Genomic DNA, 16475 nt, shown 5'->3' on the forward strand with positions numbered 1-16475 from the left:
TATATTTATAAATATATAACTATCTGATTATTTAATTTATTATTTAATCACAGCTGCTTTTTTTCTAGCATCAAAACAAGGATTTTAAATGAATTACTCTCAATTAGAGTGAATACAATATGACATTAAAAACAGTGATGTAGCATTTTGTCATGTTACACTGCAACTTGTTGGAAAAAGTAGCATTTTACTGGAAAACTACAAGATTATGAAAATTGTTTTAGTTTGTTACTCTCCAAAACTTATTTCTATATTTATCAAGATAGCCAAAATTGATTATGTTTTCAGCATTACCAAAAGACTTTGATAAACCTGGCTTTGAAAAATGTCTGATTGACTAGCTTAGACAGTTTGCATTTTTAGCTTTTTCCGCTTAAGTTCTACGCATAACATGTATGTAAAATGTTTTCCTTGCTTTCCCTGCTGGATCTATAGTATATATAATCTGATATATTGCCGCAGCACCCATGACAGGGCCAACAAGTTAGTCGTGAAATTTCTTTAAGTTCCCGTTCAGTATTAGCACTTGTGTTTGCTCACTTTATTTATGTGGCTTTCACTCTGGGAAACTGGTATTTCAGCCACCTGAATCTCCGGGTGAGCACTAAAGCATCTTTGAAGTAAATATAGAAAATCAATTGTTCACCTTGCTAGATTTATTGTGATGGAAATGGATTTGATTTGGCAGTGTACAGGTGCTTTCCAGAAATGGATAGAGCTATTGACAGAGAAGAAGTGTCATTGAATATTCATAGTGAATAACTTGTGAGTCTGACCACTGTTTTCCACCATGCATTAGCAAAATGGAAAGTTCGACAAAGCGCCATGATGTGATCGCTTGTGGCATTTACTGTAAACCTGTTTTGTGTGTGTAAGGATATTATATTTGTTTGTAGATAATTTTACACATTTGTGCTTCTCCCACTTTCATGCAGACAACTTGTTGCATGCATGTGTGTCTGTGTGTAAATGTGACCATTTATTTGTTTTTTCCCCACATTCACATTTACATTTCCAAAAACTGCTTTTTGTGACCAGGGACCAAATAATAACAATTTGGCTCCATCGACCAAAATTAGTCTCACATAGAATGTTTAATGTTCTGCTTCGGTGAAAACTGGCTGCTTTGAGAGAATATCTAACAGCATAGAAGTGACCATTACAGATTGCATGCACCACTTGGAATGCATGCGCATCCTCCCGTTGCATTCTGGTATAGATGAATGACCTCCATGTAACCCAGCCCCCATTTTTGTATACTAACCTCTTCTTTTGCTTTCAGGACGGTTAATAATTAGACCACTAATTGTATTGCATGCCACTTATGACAGTTGCCTTTTGTTTGATGGCAACTTTCTTCAGTTTAAATGGAATTTAATTGTAATTTAAATTAGGCCTATTTCCAGGCCCAGAAACTGAACTTAAGGTTTAAGATTGAATCTATTATACTGAATTATTAATCTTTATCATTAGTGGTAAATTTAATTTATTTTGGATTTATGTAGTAATGATTAACATGAGATAAATGTATGAATATGTGTGTTGAGATGAGCTTAGGCTGCTCCAGGTCTTGTTGCATGCTAAATGTTTGTTAGTGCCGTTGTGCTAGCCCAGTTGTCTGACTGAGAGGTGTTTGATTGACAGCTGAGGATTTGTGACTGGCCCGTGAATCAAAACATCAGGTCATATGGCTCAGAGGAGACTTTGGGGATTTCTTGGCAAAGGTAAACGTTTCTTTTATTTTTAACCCACCTCTCCATTAAGTATTACTGTGTGCACTGTGCAACCTATGTTTGCAGTAGTTTAACACCCTCTCCAAACCAGTCCAGATCAAGCCCTCTTTTAATGTGGCTTTACACTTATTGCAAAAAAAAAAAACCAGACATAAACAAAAGTGTATTTGTGTCATCACTCATTCACATAATGGCTATATTTGTCATTAAATGTTAAAGATGTTCAAACAACGTGACAGAAGATAGAATTTGTGCTTATTTTCATTTTGACTTCTAACCATATTTCCACATCTACAGTAGGTCCATCTTCCTTGCCCTTTATTAAACATCTCCCAAACTGTAGTAAGTGTAACTTCACAAACCTTTTTCAGGCTGTCGTAAGACTGTTACCGTGCACGTCTGGACGAGCAATCAAATTCATAAGAACTTCACAGAGCCCATTATAATGAATTATAATTCTCTAAAATAGTTCAGTATGTTTAATAAAGCACACTTCCATATTTCATTCTTCCATATGATATTGAGGGTTTTGATATAATATGAACAATATGAAGGTTTTGTCTGTCAGTATATGACAAGTAATACCTTGGTCTGCCTCGACATTCTTGGTCAGTTAGACATCTATAATGACGCTGTAGGATTCTTAAAACAACATATCCCCATATAAATATTTATCAGTAAAGAAAATCTGACCATTTAATGGTTAAAATCCTTATCTCTCTGAAAGAATGGCAGTTAGGAAGATGATTACTATTGGGAAATTGCAGAACTCTTGCATTAGTGCGGAAGCATCTGTCTGAGGCTCACTGATGGCAGAGAGCTGAATATTTGCAAAGGTCACTGCTAAGCTTGGGTTTTCAGAGCTGAGGCAGTCAGGACTATTCTGTTTAATCACTCCCATCCTCCCCTCTGCATTAAAACATTGCACTGTTTAATCAAAATATTCAAAAAAATAAAATAATAAAAAATATTTGGCAGTGAAAGATGGAAATTGAAATAGAAAGGAAGGTATGCATTTACATGAATGTTCTTTACAGATGATTTTTGATTTTGTGATAAATAACATGTATTATCTAATAAGCAAATCTAAAATTTCTACTTTGCGTAATTCTGAACTAGGGGCTTCTCTAGGATTTCAAAACATCAGGGGCTTAGGCCAAAACATTAGGGGCTGAGGGAATCTACGAAAAGTCTTGGATGTCTTCTCATTACTGTGGTTAGGACAATTTAGCTAGTCTTTCTTAAAATATAAATAATAATAATAATAATAATAATACAAATAATAAATGATAGTATTTGTTATGGAAATGGTAGCCTAAGCACATTGAAAAACTTTAACTACAACTGCTGCCACAGTTGTAAACGAAAAAAATGAAGTCTAATAAATTCTTCCTAATAGATTATATAATATAAAACTATTTATGCATTTTATATAAAAATACCACAGTTATTGTTACTGCTTTAAAATTGTGATACATTTTAGTAAAGGTGATGTGAAAATTTAAAAACTTAACCTCTCATTTCATTCTCAGTGCTGTTTATAATGTTGGGGCTGTCTAGCTGTTCAAGAGGTTTGACTTCCTCACAGCACTTAAAACTAGAAAATTCTCATTAGAAGTCAAATAGGTTGTATACATTTTGTCGTCTGCGCTGTGATGTCGAGGGAAGTCCGGTTTCCCTTGTGTAAGTAATCCGCTCTGGGCTATCCTATATCCCAGGTTGACGTGCGCGCTTCAGGAATACAGTAGAATGAAGGAAAGAAGATCACTTCACCTGCACCAGTGGTACAGTAATGGCTCGTGTCACTCTCATGCAAAAACCAGGCTTTAATTGCACAGCACAAATGCGCCTTTCAGATGAGAAGCATATTTAGCACATACAAGTGCTGAACTTGAGATGAAAATCATTTAATCACCTCAGGACAGTTGATCTGAAAGATTCATCTGCGCTGTGCAGCTGAAGCAGGTTTTCTTGTGAGTTCCGAACAGAAAACATTAGGGGCTACACCAAAATCATTCGGACCTCAAGCCAAATGTTTTGCCCTAGCGATGCCCCTGTTCTTAAGGTTTTAAAGTACACTACAGTGCCTCCCTGAGCCAATCTAATCTAATGTGGTTCAACAATAAAGGAATAGTTTGGTAAAACAAAATATATTATGTGATCATTCACATCATTTATGCCATTCTGAACTCATGTGACATTCTTAAAGCACATTTTTGAAGACCAAACCGGTTGATCTTTCCATGTAATTACACTGAATGGAGACTGGCATTTTTAAGCTTCAAAAAGGATACAAAAACACCATACAAAAAATAGTCATATACATTACTGTTGTGCATTAGTACAAGTCTTTTCAAGTCTTATGATAGCTTTTGGTGAGAAGCAGAGCAAAATTTAGCTGTCAGCTTGAGAACTGATGTGACTGGATCATTCAGTCAGTGTGTTGAACTTGATCGGACTCTAAAGAGCAAATGTTCACAAATTGGACATCGCTACTTCTCTTCAAGAACACATCAAGGTAAGCTAGGGCGAATGTCAATATTTTAAGTGATTAGCAACTTAAATTTTGGTCTGTTCCTCACACAAAGCTATTGTATGGCTTCAGAAGACCCGAAAGCCTACTTTAATAGTGCTTTTGCACCCTTTATAAAGCTTGAAAGCTCCAGTCCCCATAAGCATTGTAATTGCATGAAAAAGAGCGACCAGTGTCTTAAAAAAGCTAACATTTTGTGGTTCATGGAAAAATGAAAGCCATATGAGTTTGGAATTATATGAGGGTGAGTAAACGACAGAAGTTTCAGGTGAGCTAATCCTTTAAGTGTGTTTGGACAAATCTCTGTGAAACGTGTGCTTAGTGTGATTTTTGTCCTTGAGCCATATCCTTCCTTCTCCTATAAAATGGCATCTCCCCCTCTTTTTCTCTGTCTTCCTCTCCTACACACTAAAAGTCCCTTGCTTACTCTCCACCTCTCTGCAGCCGGAGTGAGAAAGGCCTTGCTCAGCACTTTCTCTCTGCAGTAAATCTATGGAGAGGCAGAGTACACTCTCTCTTCCTTCAGCAGGCATCAGGGTAACAGGCCCCTGCTTTCATTCCACCCCCTTCTCTGGCCTCCTAGTAGACCACACAGAGTACAGGGGAAAATGTACCCCAGCAAGGACTTAGACTGTATCATTTATCTTGCATTACATGCAGAGATTTTACAATCAACATTGAATAGCAGCATAGGCCTGCAATCATTGAAAAATCAAATCCGGAGGTTTTTAATTATAAAAGATTCACTTAAAGTTAACAAATTACTGTGATTCTGCAAAAAAAGCTTGCAGACTGACTGAGAGAGAAGTGTTTTAGGCAGAACCTAATTAGAAAGCAAGGCAGTTTGCTGCAAATTAAGGCTAATGCAGTTGAAGAGTTGACTTTAGGTCACTGGCTTATGGAAATGTGATTTGTTGCTTGCATGCACTAGCAAAGCTGCAGTGACGCAGTGTGATGCATGCCAGTCCATAACTCAACCCAAATTGAATTGCAGCCAGATTTGCTTGTTGCCATCCTGAAGGAAATGGGTCAGCAATCTATTAAGATGGCATTAGATAATCTAATTAATGCCTGATCCCAAAATGAAGCAGGCCCATGCTTGCTCCTGCAGCAGGGTGGACATTTGAGTGGAAAGAACCTTAAGCAGCTAATGGGGAGAGATCTGCAACAAGCAAGAATCTGAGATGGGAAAGTTAGAGTGAGGAAAGTTGTTTGTTCCTCTTCCTTTAATTTGACATAACACCCATCATACATGTGTAGGGGCCCATCACATCTCTAGCTGTCTGGTAACCAGGGGAAACCAGACATGAGGTAACACCAGACTGAACCTTGAACTTGGGAAAGAGGGGTAGCACCCCTCCCCATGACAGTCAATCAGACACTGTTATACTGGCGCTTTGCAAAGGCACAGTTTAGGGCAACAGTACTTAGGATTATTAAAGGCCTAGAGGGGTGCTAGACTGTCTTTGTTGGGCCATTAGCAATCCTTTACTGAAGCGGCACAGTGTCCAAAGATAGAAGAGAGAAACTAATATTGAATGCATTCCCTGCTTTTTGAATGATTCTTCAAATTGTGCAGGTTGTCTAGGAGAGGTGTGGGCTGGGCTCCTACAATTTTTGGACTCTTTTGACTTGTGCCAGTAAGGAACCACCTAGCAAAATCCTAACAACCACTTAGAATACCTTAGCAACTGTCTAGCGACCACCCAGGGACCCTTGCTACACCATAGAAACCACTTAGAACACTGAAACAACAGTTTACCAAATGTCAGCGTGTTTATTTACTAGCTAATTAAATAGGATTGGCATAGCTAACTGCTTACCTGTTAGTAAGAAATTAGTTATCAGGGCATTCATGAACAGTATTTGCTGATGGAAAGTCTTTAAAGTCCATGTGCTCTCAGAGTTGCCTAAAGTTTTTAAGAAATGTTGCTAAGGAAGGCCTTATTTGTTGGTATATTTGCTAGATGACATCAAAACCTAGTGTACATATCAGAATAACTCAGATAAAAGTTGTTTTCTCAGAGATAAAGACCAAATGTTGCATTCTCCATATTTATAATGCTGTTAGATTTTTCATAGGAGGTCACCAGATCTACTGCCACTGTTTTCAGTGGTGTTGTAGACTGATTTCCTTTTTAATGGCTTCCTAACAAATTGCCCTCAAAAGAGAGTTAGGAGAGTAAGAAGGTTAAAGCTTTGAATACAAAGACATGACTGGTCTCAAGTCGTCAGGCCTAGTTCCAAGTAATTGCAACAATGTTGAAGCCGAGTTTTAGAGTACTTTAATATTTATCAAGTCATAAATCCTCAAAATAGTGACTTGAGTCTGATTTGAGTCCAAGTCTCCTGTCAACATCTCTGAAACACTTAATCTCTCATTTCCTGTTAGATATTTTCTACTGGGCTTGAAAGGGAGAAAGGGAGAGGAAAGGGGCAGTCGGAGGAGCAGGATTAAAGGAAAGGGTAAGTGAGGACTAAAGGGGGAGAAAAGAACCAGCCCAGTTAGTTCTTCATGTGAGATATTTAACCCTTCTGAGTGAGTTCTCTCCGATTTAGTCACAAAGATTTATTGGCATGATTTTCAGCATTTACAATATTGCCAAAGCGTATACGGTACTTTAATAAGTCAAGTAAGTAAATAAAGAAATATGAGAAATGATGGGTAAAAGAAAAGGACAATGGAAAAGGAAAAAGGTAAAAACAAATATAACATTTCTCTCTTGCTCTTCCTTTGTTTTTCTGTATTCTTTTTATCCTATAACCTTGTTTCTGTCTCTTTCTCAGCAAAGTCTGACTCCATGTGCAACAATAGAATCATAATCTGCTGCCCTGTTGTTTTAACCAAGATTCAGTCTTTGGTTGTGAGTGATTTGTAAAATACACAGACAGAGTCATTAGCTGCATTCAGGGCACCAGGCAGCAGTGTCACCCCAGGCTGCCTCAGGAAGAATAAAGTCACTGTTCCACATCCGCTGGGTCCCTGTCCTTCACCAGCCGTCAGCTCCCCCTCGGAAAAACAAACAAACTCCAAAAGAAAACCCCACTAAAGACTTGCACCTGCAGCCCAAGCAGTGATCCCAGGGAAAAGTCTTTCCACACAACAGTCTTCTTTCCTTTAATCAGCCCACCTCCCTCCACCCCTCCCCAAGCCCTGTCCCCTTTCTTTTTGGTGGGGCGAAGAAAGAAACGAGAAGGGGGCAAAAACAAAGAGGTGGCTGTGTGTGCTGGGCACTGTTGACAGTGCAGGAGTATGGTCTGTATTCTGCAAGCAGAAATATTGTGTTTGGTGATTGGGTGAGACAGGTATTTCAGACTAAGACGGGGGCGGGGGGGGCATACCAGGGCTCTGGTTTCTGGCCTGCCTAATTATTCGACACATGTACGCACCATTCAGCCCCACTGTTCTACCCCCAGGGAACAACATGCTGTTTGTGCACACTGGCACTTTTGCATCCAAGATTCGCACCACAGCTCGCAATTAACAGTCTTGTGTTGTTGTGCTGTTCACATGTGCTGAATGCAGATAGGAAAGTTGTGTAGACGGTCCCCCTGACTTTACCCTATTGATCAGAGTGGGTGTCAGCTGCAGGGGGCTGAGATGGGTGCATGCTCTTGGGGAAACTTCCCCCGTACATTTGCACTAAGGGTGCTTTGTTTCTCTGGGATATCCTGTTTACTGACACGATGCCGAACTTCTTATTGTGTGTGCATGTGTGTAGAGCAAAGGAGTAGCTTTTCAAAAGAGGGTGGGAAAAGTCTAGACCTGATATGCCTCTTTCATTTACTGATTTAAAGAATCTGATGATGTTTTAACTTCAATTAATAATTAAATGTATTGATGTACCATTTAAATATATATAAATATATATATATATATATATATATATATATATATATATATATATATATTTTACAACACTCCTACATTAACAAACTTTCAAAACTGACAAGGAGCCATACATGTGTGTGTGTGTGTGTATGTATATATATATATATATATATATATATATATATATATATATATATATATATGTATATGTATATGTGTATATATATATATATATATATATATATATATATATATATATATATATATATATATGTATATGTATATATATATATATATATATATATATATATATATATATATATATATATATATATATATATATATATATATATATATATATATATATATATATATATATATATAGTAGTATAGTAGTGCGTATAACACATAATGCAGTGTCCTAAACTGTCTAAACTTGAGGAATTCACAACAGAGTAAATACTTCAGTTGATTCATTATATGTTATTATTTCAGGAGTTTCTCTTGTTGTTTAATCTTACTTATTAAACATTATAAGTCTTTACTATGTTTAATACATGATTATACATTTTTTAGAAATATTGGAATATTTGGTAAAAGTTTGGTCTGTTACAGTTTGATATATGTGTTTGTCATTTTGCACACTGTCAACTAAAATGTAATTTTTTTGACTAAAATTAAATGCCATTTTAGTCAGCAAAATTGACTAAAATTAATGAATATAACATGATGAAATGTTGAATAGATTAAAAATACTTTTTTGTGAACAAATTCTGACAAAAAATACACAGGAATCTATTTAGTAAATGTGTATAATCAGAGTTTAATAAATAATAGACACTTATATTGTGATATTATGCTAAAACACTTTTTGATGTACTCATGTGAACCTATATTGTATATAGTTTATTGTATATATAACCAGATCATTAGGTATGTTAAACACTGGATATTGTACAGAACACTTTTTGATGTTCCCGTTTGAACATATAGTTTATACTTATCCAAAATACTGTGTATATTAAACACTGGATATTGTGTAAAAAATACTTTTTGATGTTCCCCTTTGAATCTTACATACACATGAAATTTCAAAGGCATTTTCACCACGTCTCTATTCATTAAGCAATCCCTTTTTCTTCTGTGTGTCTGCAGTCCTGGTACCTGGGCGAGCTTAATTCCATTCCAAGTGTCGAACGGGACTCCGATTCTGCCAACAAATGTCCAGAATTACAGCATAAACATCATTGGTGAGCCCCTCCTCCAGGCAGAATCAAGCAATTGAAGGGGGCCTAGAACTTGGACCCAGGAGCAACAGGTCCTCGGACAAACCAGCAAGCAGCACTTATACAATCGACCTGGACCTTTGTCCCATCCTCTAAAGGACATTGGCTTATAGCAGTAGAGTGAGTGGGGTCAAAGTGTTCTCTTCTGACGTGAGCCTCTCCACACCAGTCAGTCATTGTGTACGGAGGCCCCTAAACTGAGATACTGTGATATTTACCATACAAAACTTTAGATGCCTTACTGTATATGCATGACATGCTAGTCTTTCGTAGTGTTTCTCTTGTTCTTATGTCATGATTACTAGTCTTGGTTTACGAAATGATTTGGAGGGGGCAGCCACACAAGGGCTGGCTGGCTGGACGGTTTGTAAGCGGGCTGCAATTCTAATGAACTTTAATCAAACAGAGGCTCATCCTATTCATTACATAAACATAGGAAAAATTTTGAACTTAATGTTTCTATTTTCATATTTCCCTCTAAATTTAATTTGCCTGTGGTGCAAAATCTTTTGGAATTTGCAATCTTGTCAATCCTGTACTTGTTTCCTTTAAAGGTAAAGGTTGGAATTTATTCTGAAGAGTTAAGGACTCTAAAAACAAAAAAAAACAAAACAAAAAAAAAAACAATTGTTTTTTTATTCAACGAAAGAGGAAAAACCTGTATTACTAGATAAGAAATACAACCCCTTTTAATTATTATTTTTTTTTTTTTTATCCTTTGAAAAGGATTTTGAGAGAAAAAAGTCAAAATCTCATAAGAGGCAAGTGCAATTTAAATGATTTTACTGAAGGGAAGCTATCATAGTCTGTCTGCCCTCAGACTCTAAAGGAAGGGGGAGTAAATGTTTTTTAAGTGAACTTAAACGTAAAACATAAAAAAAAAAGAAAAATCTATTAAAAAAGCTGCACCCTCGATTCGGTATACTACGGAAAGCTGAGGGTGGAAATGTGGGACTGACAGTGAACGTTTACGTGAGCAGAACTGAACACGAACAAGACAGCACTTATTTTGAGCCGTACCCAAACATGCGGGTAGTTTTTTTTTTTTATTTATTAAAATGAAAACTTAAAATAGGTGAAAAGACTCAAACACACTGCGTGTATAAAATGGCTTATTTTGGCATATTACTCACCATTCTAGTATGCATGTTTAGTCGGCTGTTAGCTTCTGAAGCTACTGTTTACACTTTGATATCATGAGAAACTAGATGAACACAGGCTGGTGAAGTACTTTAAGACAAAATGTGTATGTGTGTTGTGTGTAAAATCTGTACTAATTTCAACCCTAATCTGCAGGTTGAGGCGAGATCTCAAGGTGCTTATTTAACGCCCACTTTGGTAGTTCCCAACAGTCGCAGTCCCAGAAATCTACGATTGCTCCTGGCATTTTCTATGCCATTGCCTCTCCAATCAGACATATTTATATAATTACTCTTTCCAATAATCTTAATTTGCACGAAAATACAGTATATAGTCCACGTTACGTGCCTTGCCTTCGACTATAGAAAACATCACTACACTTGTTTTTGCTGCATTTATTACCGTTTAGAAAGAAAGAAACCGTTTTATGATAATAACTATTTTGTACTCTGGATGAAATTGAGACATTGTTGATTTTTAGCTTCATTTACTACTTTATCTCACATTTACAGTGCATATCAAGGCTGTGTATAGTTGTCGTTCTAAAGTTTATAATCTACCAGCATTATTTTTCCAGTATTTCATTGGTTTTCATTTTTGATTCTGTTTTAATCACGTGTTTGTTTTTCCATCTTCCAGTCATTATTGGGGAGGGAGGGGTCCAGATTTATAACAATTATGCAATACCAAGTTTTGCCTATGTAGGTAGTGCTTTTAGCTATGTGGATTATTAGAAGCTAGCACATAAATACAGATAGTGTAAACATTTATTTTATTGTTGTTGTTGTTGTTGACATCGTTGTTGTTATTTTTCCGTTTTTTTTTTTTTTTTTTTCTTAATTGACCAAAGTGGGAACTGCTTTCTATGCAGTGTGTGACAAGGTCTTTTTTTCCCCCTTGAGTGTACCAAAAGGTGGAGAGGTGCATGTAAGAGTCGTTTTGTTTCATATTCTATATAAGGGGAGGACGTTTTTCTAGACTTTGAAGCATGTCTGTAAAGAATGCACCATTTGGTCTAATATGGCTGCAAAGTCACTGATTAGTCTACTGTGACTAACAAACTCCTTCAAACTTTCCACCTGGGGTGCTAGTTTGACTCCCGGAAGAAGATAACTTTCTTAGAGGAGACAGCTTGACTTGAGAGCGACAATCACCAGTGAAATTATTCAATATTATTGCATCGTCATTTCAGACATATTCTCATCCCATGAGTAACTACCCCGTTCTCGCTGCAGAATAAACAATGCAGCTATATGCAATTCCCAAGTAGATGCCTTAAACGAACAAGTGACTTGTTATAAAATGCGCTACAATCACCACCACGCAAGTTCATGCGTGTTAAATATGTCACAATCAGAAAATATCCATTTAAATTTACCGCCTTATTGAGATCATAGTTCATAGACGGATAAAACCCCCCTTGGGGACAATAAGTTATTTCTATTGATATTGTTATTTTGGAGTTGTTTCGTAAGCTATATATTTCGGTGAAAAGGAATCATTTAATGCTCTTATGGTCTCGAGGATCAAGGAAATCTTTGTTGGAAAATAAAACGGTTTTGCACCTACAGCTTATAGGCAATCATCCACCCATAGTGTCCTTCCAATTAAACACAGAACAACAAAAACTCAGGCTTTTTGCTACACAGGGGATTACCAGCATCATTTAAAATACACCTTTTTATAATAGTACTTCAACACACTAAAACTCCCCTTTATATTAATTGTAGTTTGAAATTCTAGCTCTTAAATCTCTACACAGTCTGTTTTCAGAGACCTCAAGTCAAGCTGCCACTCTCCTTCCTCATTCAAGATTTAATAATTAAACTAGAAAAAAAGCCACCCCGTTCAATGTGCACTGTTTCGCCTTTTAGTTGTTTTTGATTTGTGTAAAATAAGTGCTTTGCAGTCTTCTGGACGTTGGCAATGCCACTGAAGTGCATTTTCTCCTAGTGTGATGGGAGTGTCAGGGTCATAGAAGTAATACTCGTATTCTTAAAGGAATGTTCCAGGTTCAGTACAAGTTAAGCTTGACATTTGTGGCAAAATATTGATTATCACAAAAATTAATTTAGACTAGTCCCTAAAAAATCCAGGTTCCAGTGAGGCACTTGCAATGGAAGTGAATCCAATCCATAAAGGTTAAATTACTTACTGTTTCAAAAGTATAGCCACAAGATGTAAACAATATGTGTGTTAACATGATTTTAGTGTGATAAAATCACTTACTAACCTTTTCTGTGTAAAGTTGTCCAATTTTTTCAACTTGGTTGCCTTGACAGCATAAAGCGGTAAACCCTAAAACAAATGTAAAAACTATTTAAACAACTTTACAGCTCAAATGATAAACATGTTTTTACAGAATAATTAAAGTAAGTGCTTTAATAAAATTATAAGCTTCATGTTTCTGCCTTTAAACACTCCAAAAATTGGCCCCATTCATTTCAATTGTAAATGCTTCACTGTAACCTTAATTTTTGCTTTTAATTTTTTCGAAAACAATTTTTTGTGGTAATCAACATTATACCACAAATGCTGTTGATTGAGCTTAACTTGTATTGAAACCGGAATATTCCTTTAAGGTGCGCTGGAAACCGTGAAGGAGGCCGTAGTTTGGGGCCATCTCCATGGCCGTTGTAATAGCAATTGTTTTTGGTAGTCATCGTTATGGGTTAAAATCTGCTCTGGCAGCTTTGTGAAATGTGAGTGTGTAGATGACTTTGTCAGAGTGTTTGTTAAAGGATGACTCTGACACTACAAGAGGAGAGTAGATGAGGGTATTTCTGTTGAATTACCTGCCTTGTTGACAAAAGTGTGTACACTGTAAATTTCTTTTTTTCCCCATTTGTAAAAAAAAAACAAAAAAAACGTTTGACTTAATCGTGAATTTAAATGATGTCCATATTTTTTAGCGAAACAAAAAACAAACAAAAAATGTGTTTAGATTCGTGTTACAACTCTCCAGCTGTCCATTAAATAAGAAAGAGGTTGACTTTGTAATTCTTTATTTTTGTTTTCCTGTACTTATAAAGTGGAGTGAATTCCTGTAAGGGACTGTAAATGTTTAAAACAAAATGATGAAGGTCTTTTGTTGTATTTCGTGTTATTAACTTGGATCCTTGAGACATTTCATAAATGTTTGAAGTGTTGTTTTGTTAGTGTGGCCATAGGGTGCATTTGATGTGATTATGTGATATTGAAAATGGGAAAAGAAATGTTGAAATTTGTGTTAAGTAGGGTCATTTTTACTATTTTTTACTGTTGGGGAACTCCTAGTCACTTTAGATTAAAGGCACCTGATTTGAGTCTCCCAACAACAAGTACCAGGGTAATGTCACTGAAGACATCACAGAATATTCTACTGTCTTTTGCAAAATTAAGCATGCATTATTTTCCCCATCAATGGAGGCTGACCCACCATACAATATACAGAACGCTTGCTGAAAGGGTGATCTTTTTCGGCAAGATACTATGCCAATACTGGCACGTAGGCATCTCCATTCTGCAGTGTTTACATATGTCCGCTCTGGGCAGGGATTGCCGTGTTAGGATGAATGCTGGTCGCATTCGATATGTAGTTTTCAGGGCAGGCTCAGTACGGAGAGAAATGCAACTCCTAAAAGCCTTTGTGTGGATATGCAGGCATCTTTTTTATGTTGCCATCGCAGAGGAAAACAGCTGAGCATTTGCACTTTCGGCAGTTCCCACTAGCTCTTTGATTGGCACATCGTTTGTTGTTTGGATTACGTCAAGCAGTTATGATGCTCGAGTGTTCATAGTCGGACTGAGTGTTGCATTGGTAGCTCAGAGCACTGCCCCTCACCACAGCATACAATGTTATGAGGCTTATATGATGGTCAATTTAAACTTTATTTTGGGGTACAAGTAGCGATGTTTGTTTTTTCAAAGGGCTGATCTCATTGGTAGTTTCAGAAATGAGTTAAGAAATTACATATTAATGGTAGTAAGATGTCCTGGTAATGTTGTGAAAGCCATGGTAATGGCTCTACATGTAGATAATTTATGCAAGGTGGACCAGTGGAACTCATGCAATGTCTGTTTTCAGCTCTTCTGTGTGTTAGTGCAGGGAAAGGTAGGAGGACATTTTTGTCCACATCCACTCTTATATTTCCATTTCTAGAGCATTTCCAACAGCATGAGTGATCATTGACATGAACAGGAACATTTTCAAAAATGACATATTATGAGACATTTACCAGAAAAAAAGAAAAAAAGAAAGAAAAAAAAAGTTTTTTTTTTTTTTTTTCAAGCAGTGCCTGTTTCAGCTCAATGTCTCAGTGGACTTTCCCTTGTAAATAGAAAAAGCATTGAATTTTCTTTAGGGAATACAATAAATGTTCAATCAAAACTCAATCTGTGGGATGCCTCACCCCGTGTCTTTCCCCCTGAAATGTTTCTGCTTATTTTGGTCCTGGTTCTATGTTTGTTTTGTGTTTTTGTGCTTTGTTCAATTTTGGATATTTTAGTCAAATGGGATTCCCCCAGTCTCTATTGCAAGGAGAAAAAGTAATAGTTGGGCAGTGTGTTTTTCTAGACTACACTTAGTACTATAATAGATTACAAAAAAATGTCAGATGAAAAAAAAAAAAAAAAAAACAATTGCCAGCTCCACAGCAGAGTTAATTTTTCTTTTCTTTTTGAAGAGGTGGGTGGGGGGGTCTTGTGGCACTTTTATGCCCACTGCAATCTCAGTGGTATTGTGGTAGGTTGGTTTATAGCATGACAACAACACTAACACCAACAAATGTTATAAAGTTGTAACAGTTTTTGTAGGGATTGTGGAAACACGGCGGTCATATGCAAATATTAATGTATGTTCTGAATGTACATTATAGAAACACTTTATGGAGTTTTTGTGTTTTTACTCACAGTTTAAGACATGTAGGTGTCCTTCAAGAAGCTGTATAATGAAGGCCTTGTTTTATTTTCATCTATTGATTTCACTTTTTGGTTTTCACAGCTATAAACAGTAGGCATTGCCTTCAAGCTGGTTGCATTTGGTGCAGGGGCTAAAATTGCCACAAGATAAAAAATGAGTGTAAATAACGCTTGACTTTTTTTGTGATTGTTATGGTTATATCCAGCCTATACTGCTAGCAGCTGTTTTTACTGCAGTCAATTACTGGAAGTGGATATATTTCCTATGCAAAACTGTTTAAACAATAAAATGAGCTATGCTACAAAGCAACCATTGCCTGGACCCATTGCTTTTTCATTGCCTTTCTTTGGTGTATTTTTCTTACTAAAGTAATATATCAAAGACCCAGCTATGAAAGTAGAGTACTTTTTGTTTGTAGGTGAATAAAATTTCCCATATTGCTTCAAGAGCGAAACATAATCAACCAGAAAATTTAATAGGACAATCATTCATTATGTGGTTTTCTATACAATGCGCCCCTAACAAAACCAAACATACCTAGATTAAACATCAATTATGACTGGACCAGGCCTCAGGCAAATCTTGATATGTTGAGGTAAGACTATATACTATATGCAAAACAAAGAGTTTTTATGGAACATGTTGGATATCTTATATCACAGTGATTTAATTTGCCCCAATTGTAACTACATTTGCCCAAGTCTAAACAACGATATACAGTATGCATAGATAAGTTATACTGATGTCATTTCCTGAGGGAACAGCTAATGTATTCAACATTTACACACAACGCCATTACAATAACAGCATATACCCACCAATGTGCCCACTAGATAAGCCGTAAGTACTGTTGAATGCACTTATTGGCATAGCACAGCATCTCTCTAATCCTGCAGTTCACTCAGGGTTGAGAATAAGTTAGTTTAGGTCTTTGTGGATGGCACATTGGAAGAACATGAAAACCACAGTCCTGCTGTCTGCTTATCAATTAGGTCAAAACCAGCACCTGGCCATAGGCACAAACAGAGTTTGTTTGGCTGCAAAACAAAAA

General features: G+C 36.5%; 1 protein-coding gene across 6 annotated transcripts in view; it reads left to right on the forward strand.

The window, feature by feature from the left end:
• LOC127441137 (nuclear factor 1 B-type-like) overlaps positions 1-15745 on the forward strand; it is a 126772-nt gene extending 111027 nt beyond the window's left edge. For 5 of the 6 annotated variants that reach the window (XM_051698362.1, XM_051698367.1, XM_051698354.1 and 2 more), the window contains exons 11-12: positions 1645-1724; positions 9254-15745. In XM_051698362.1, coding sequence (XP_051554322.1) covers positions 1645-1724; positions 9254-9383 — 210 coding nt within the window. In that variant the 3' untranslated portion in view covers positions 9384-15745. The remainder of the gene's footprint in view (positions 1-1644; positions 1725-9253) is intronic. The other variant, XM_051698373.1, reaches the window with a different exon arrangement.
• Positions 15746-16475: the final 730 nt, after the last annotated feature.

This window comes from Myxocyprinus asiaticus, chromosome 1, assembly GCF_019703515.2.
Source record: "Myxocyprinus asiaticus isolate MX2 ecotype Aquarium Trade chromosome 1, UBuf_Myxa_2, whole genome shotgun sequence".
Taxonomy (NCBI): Eukaryota; Metazoa; Chordata; class Actinopteri; order Cypriniformes; family Catostomidae; genus Myxocyprinus; species Myxocyprinus asiaticus.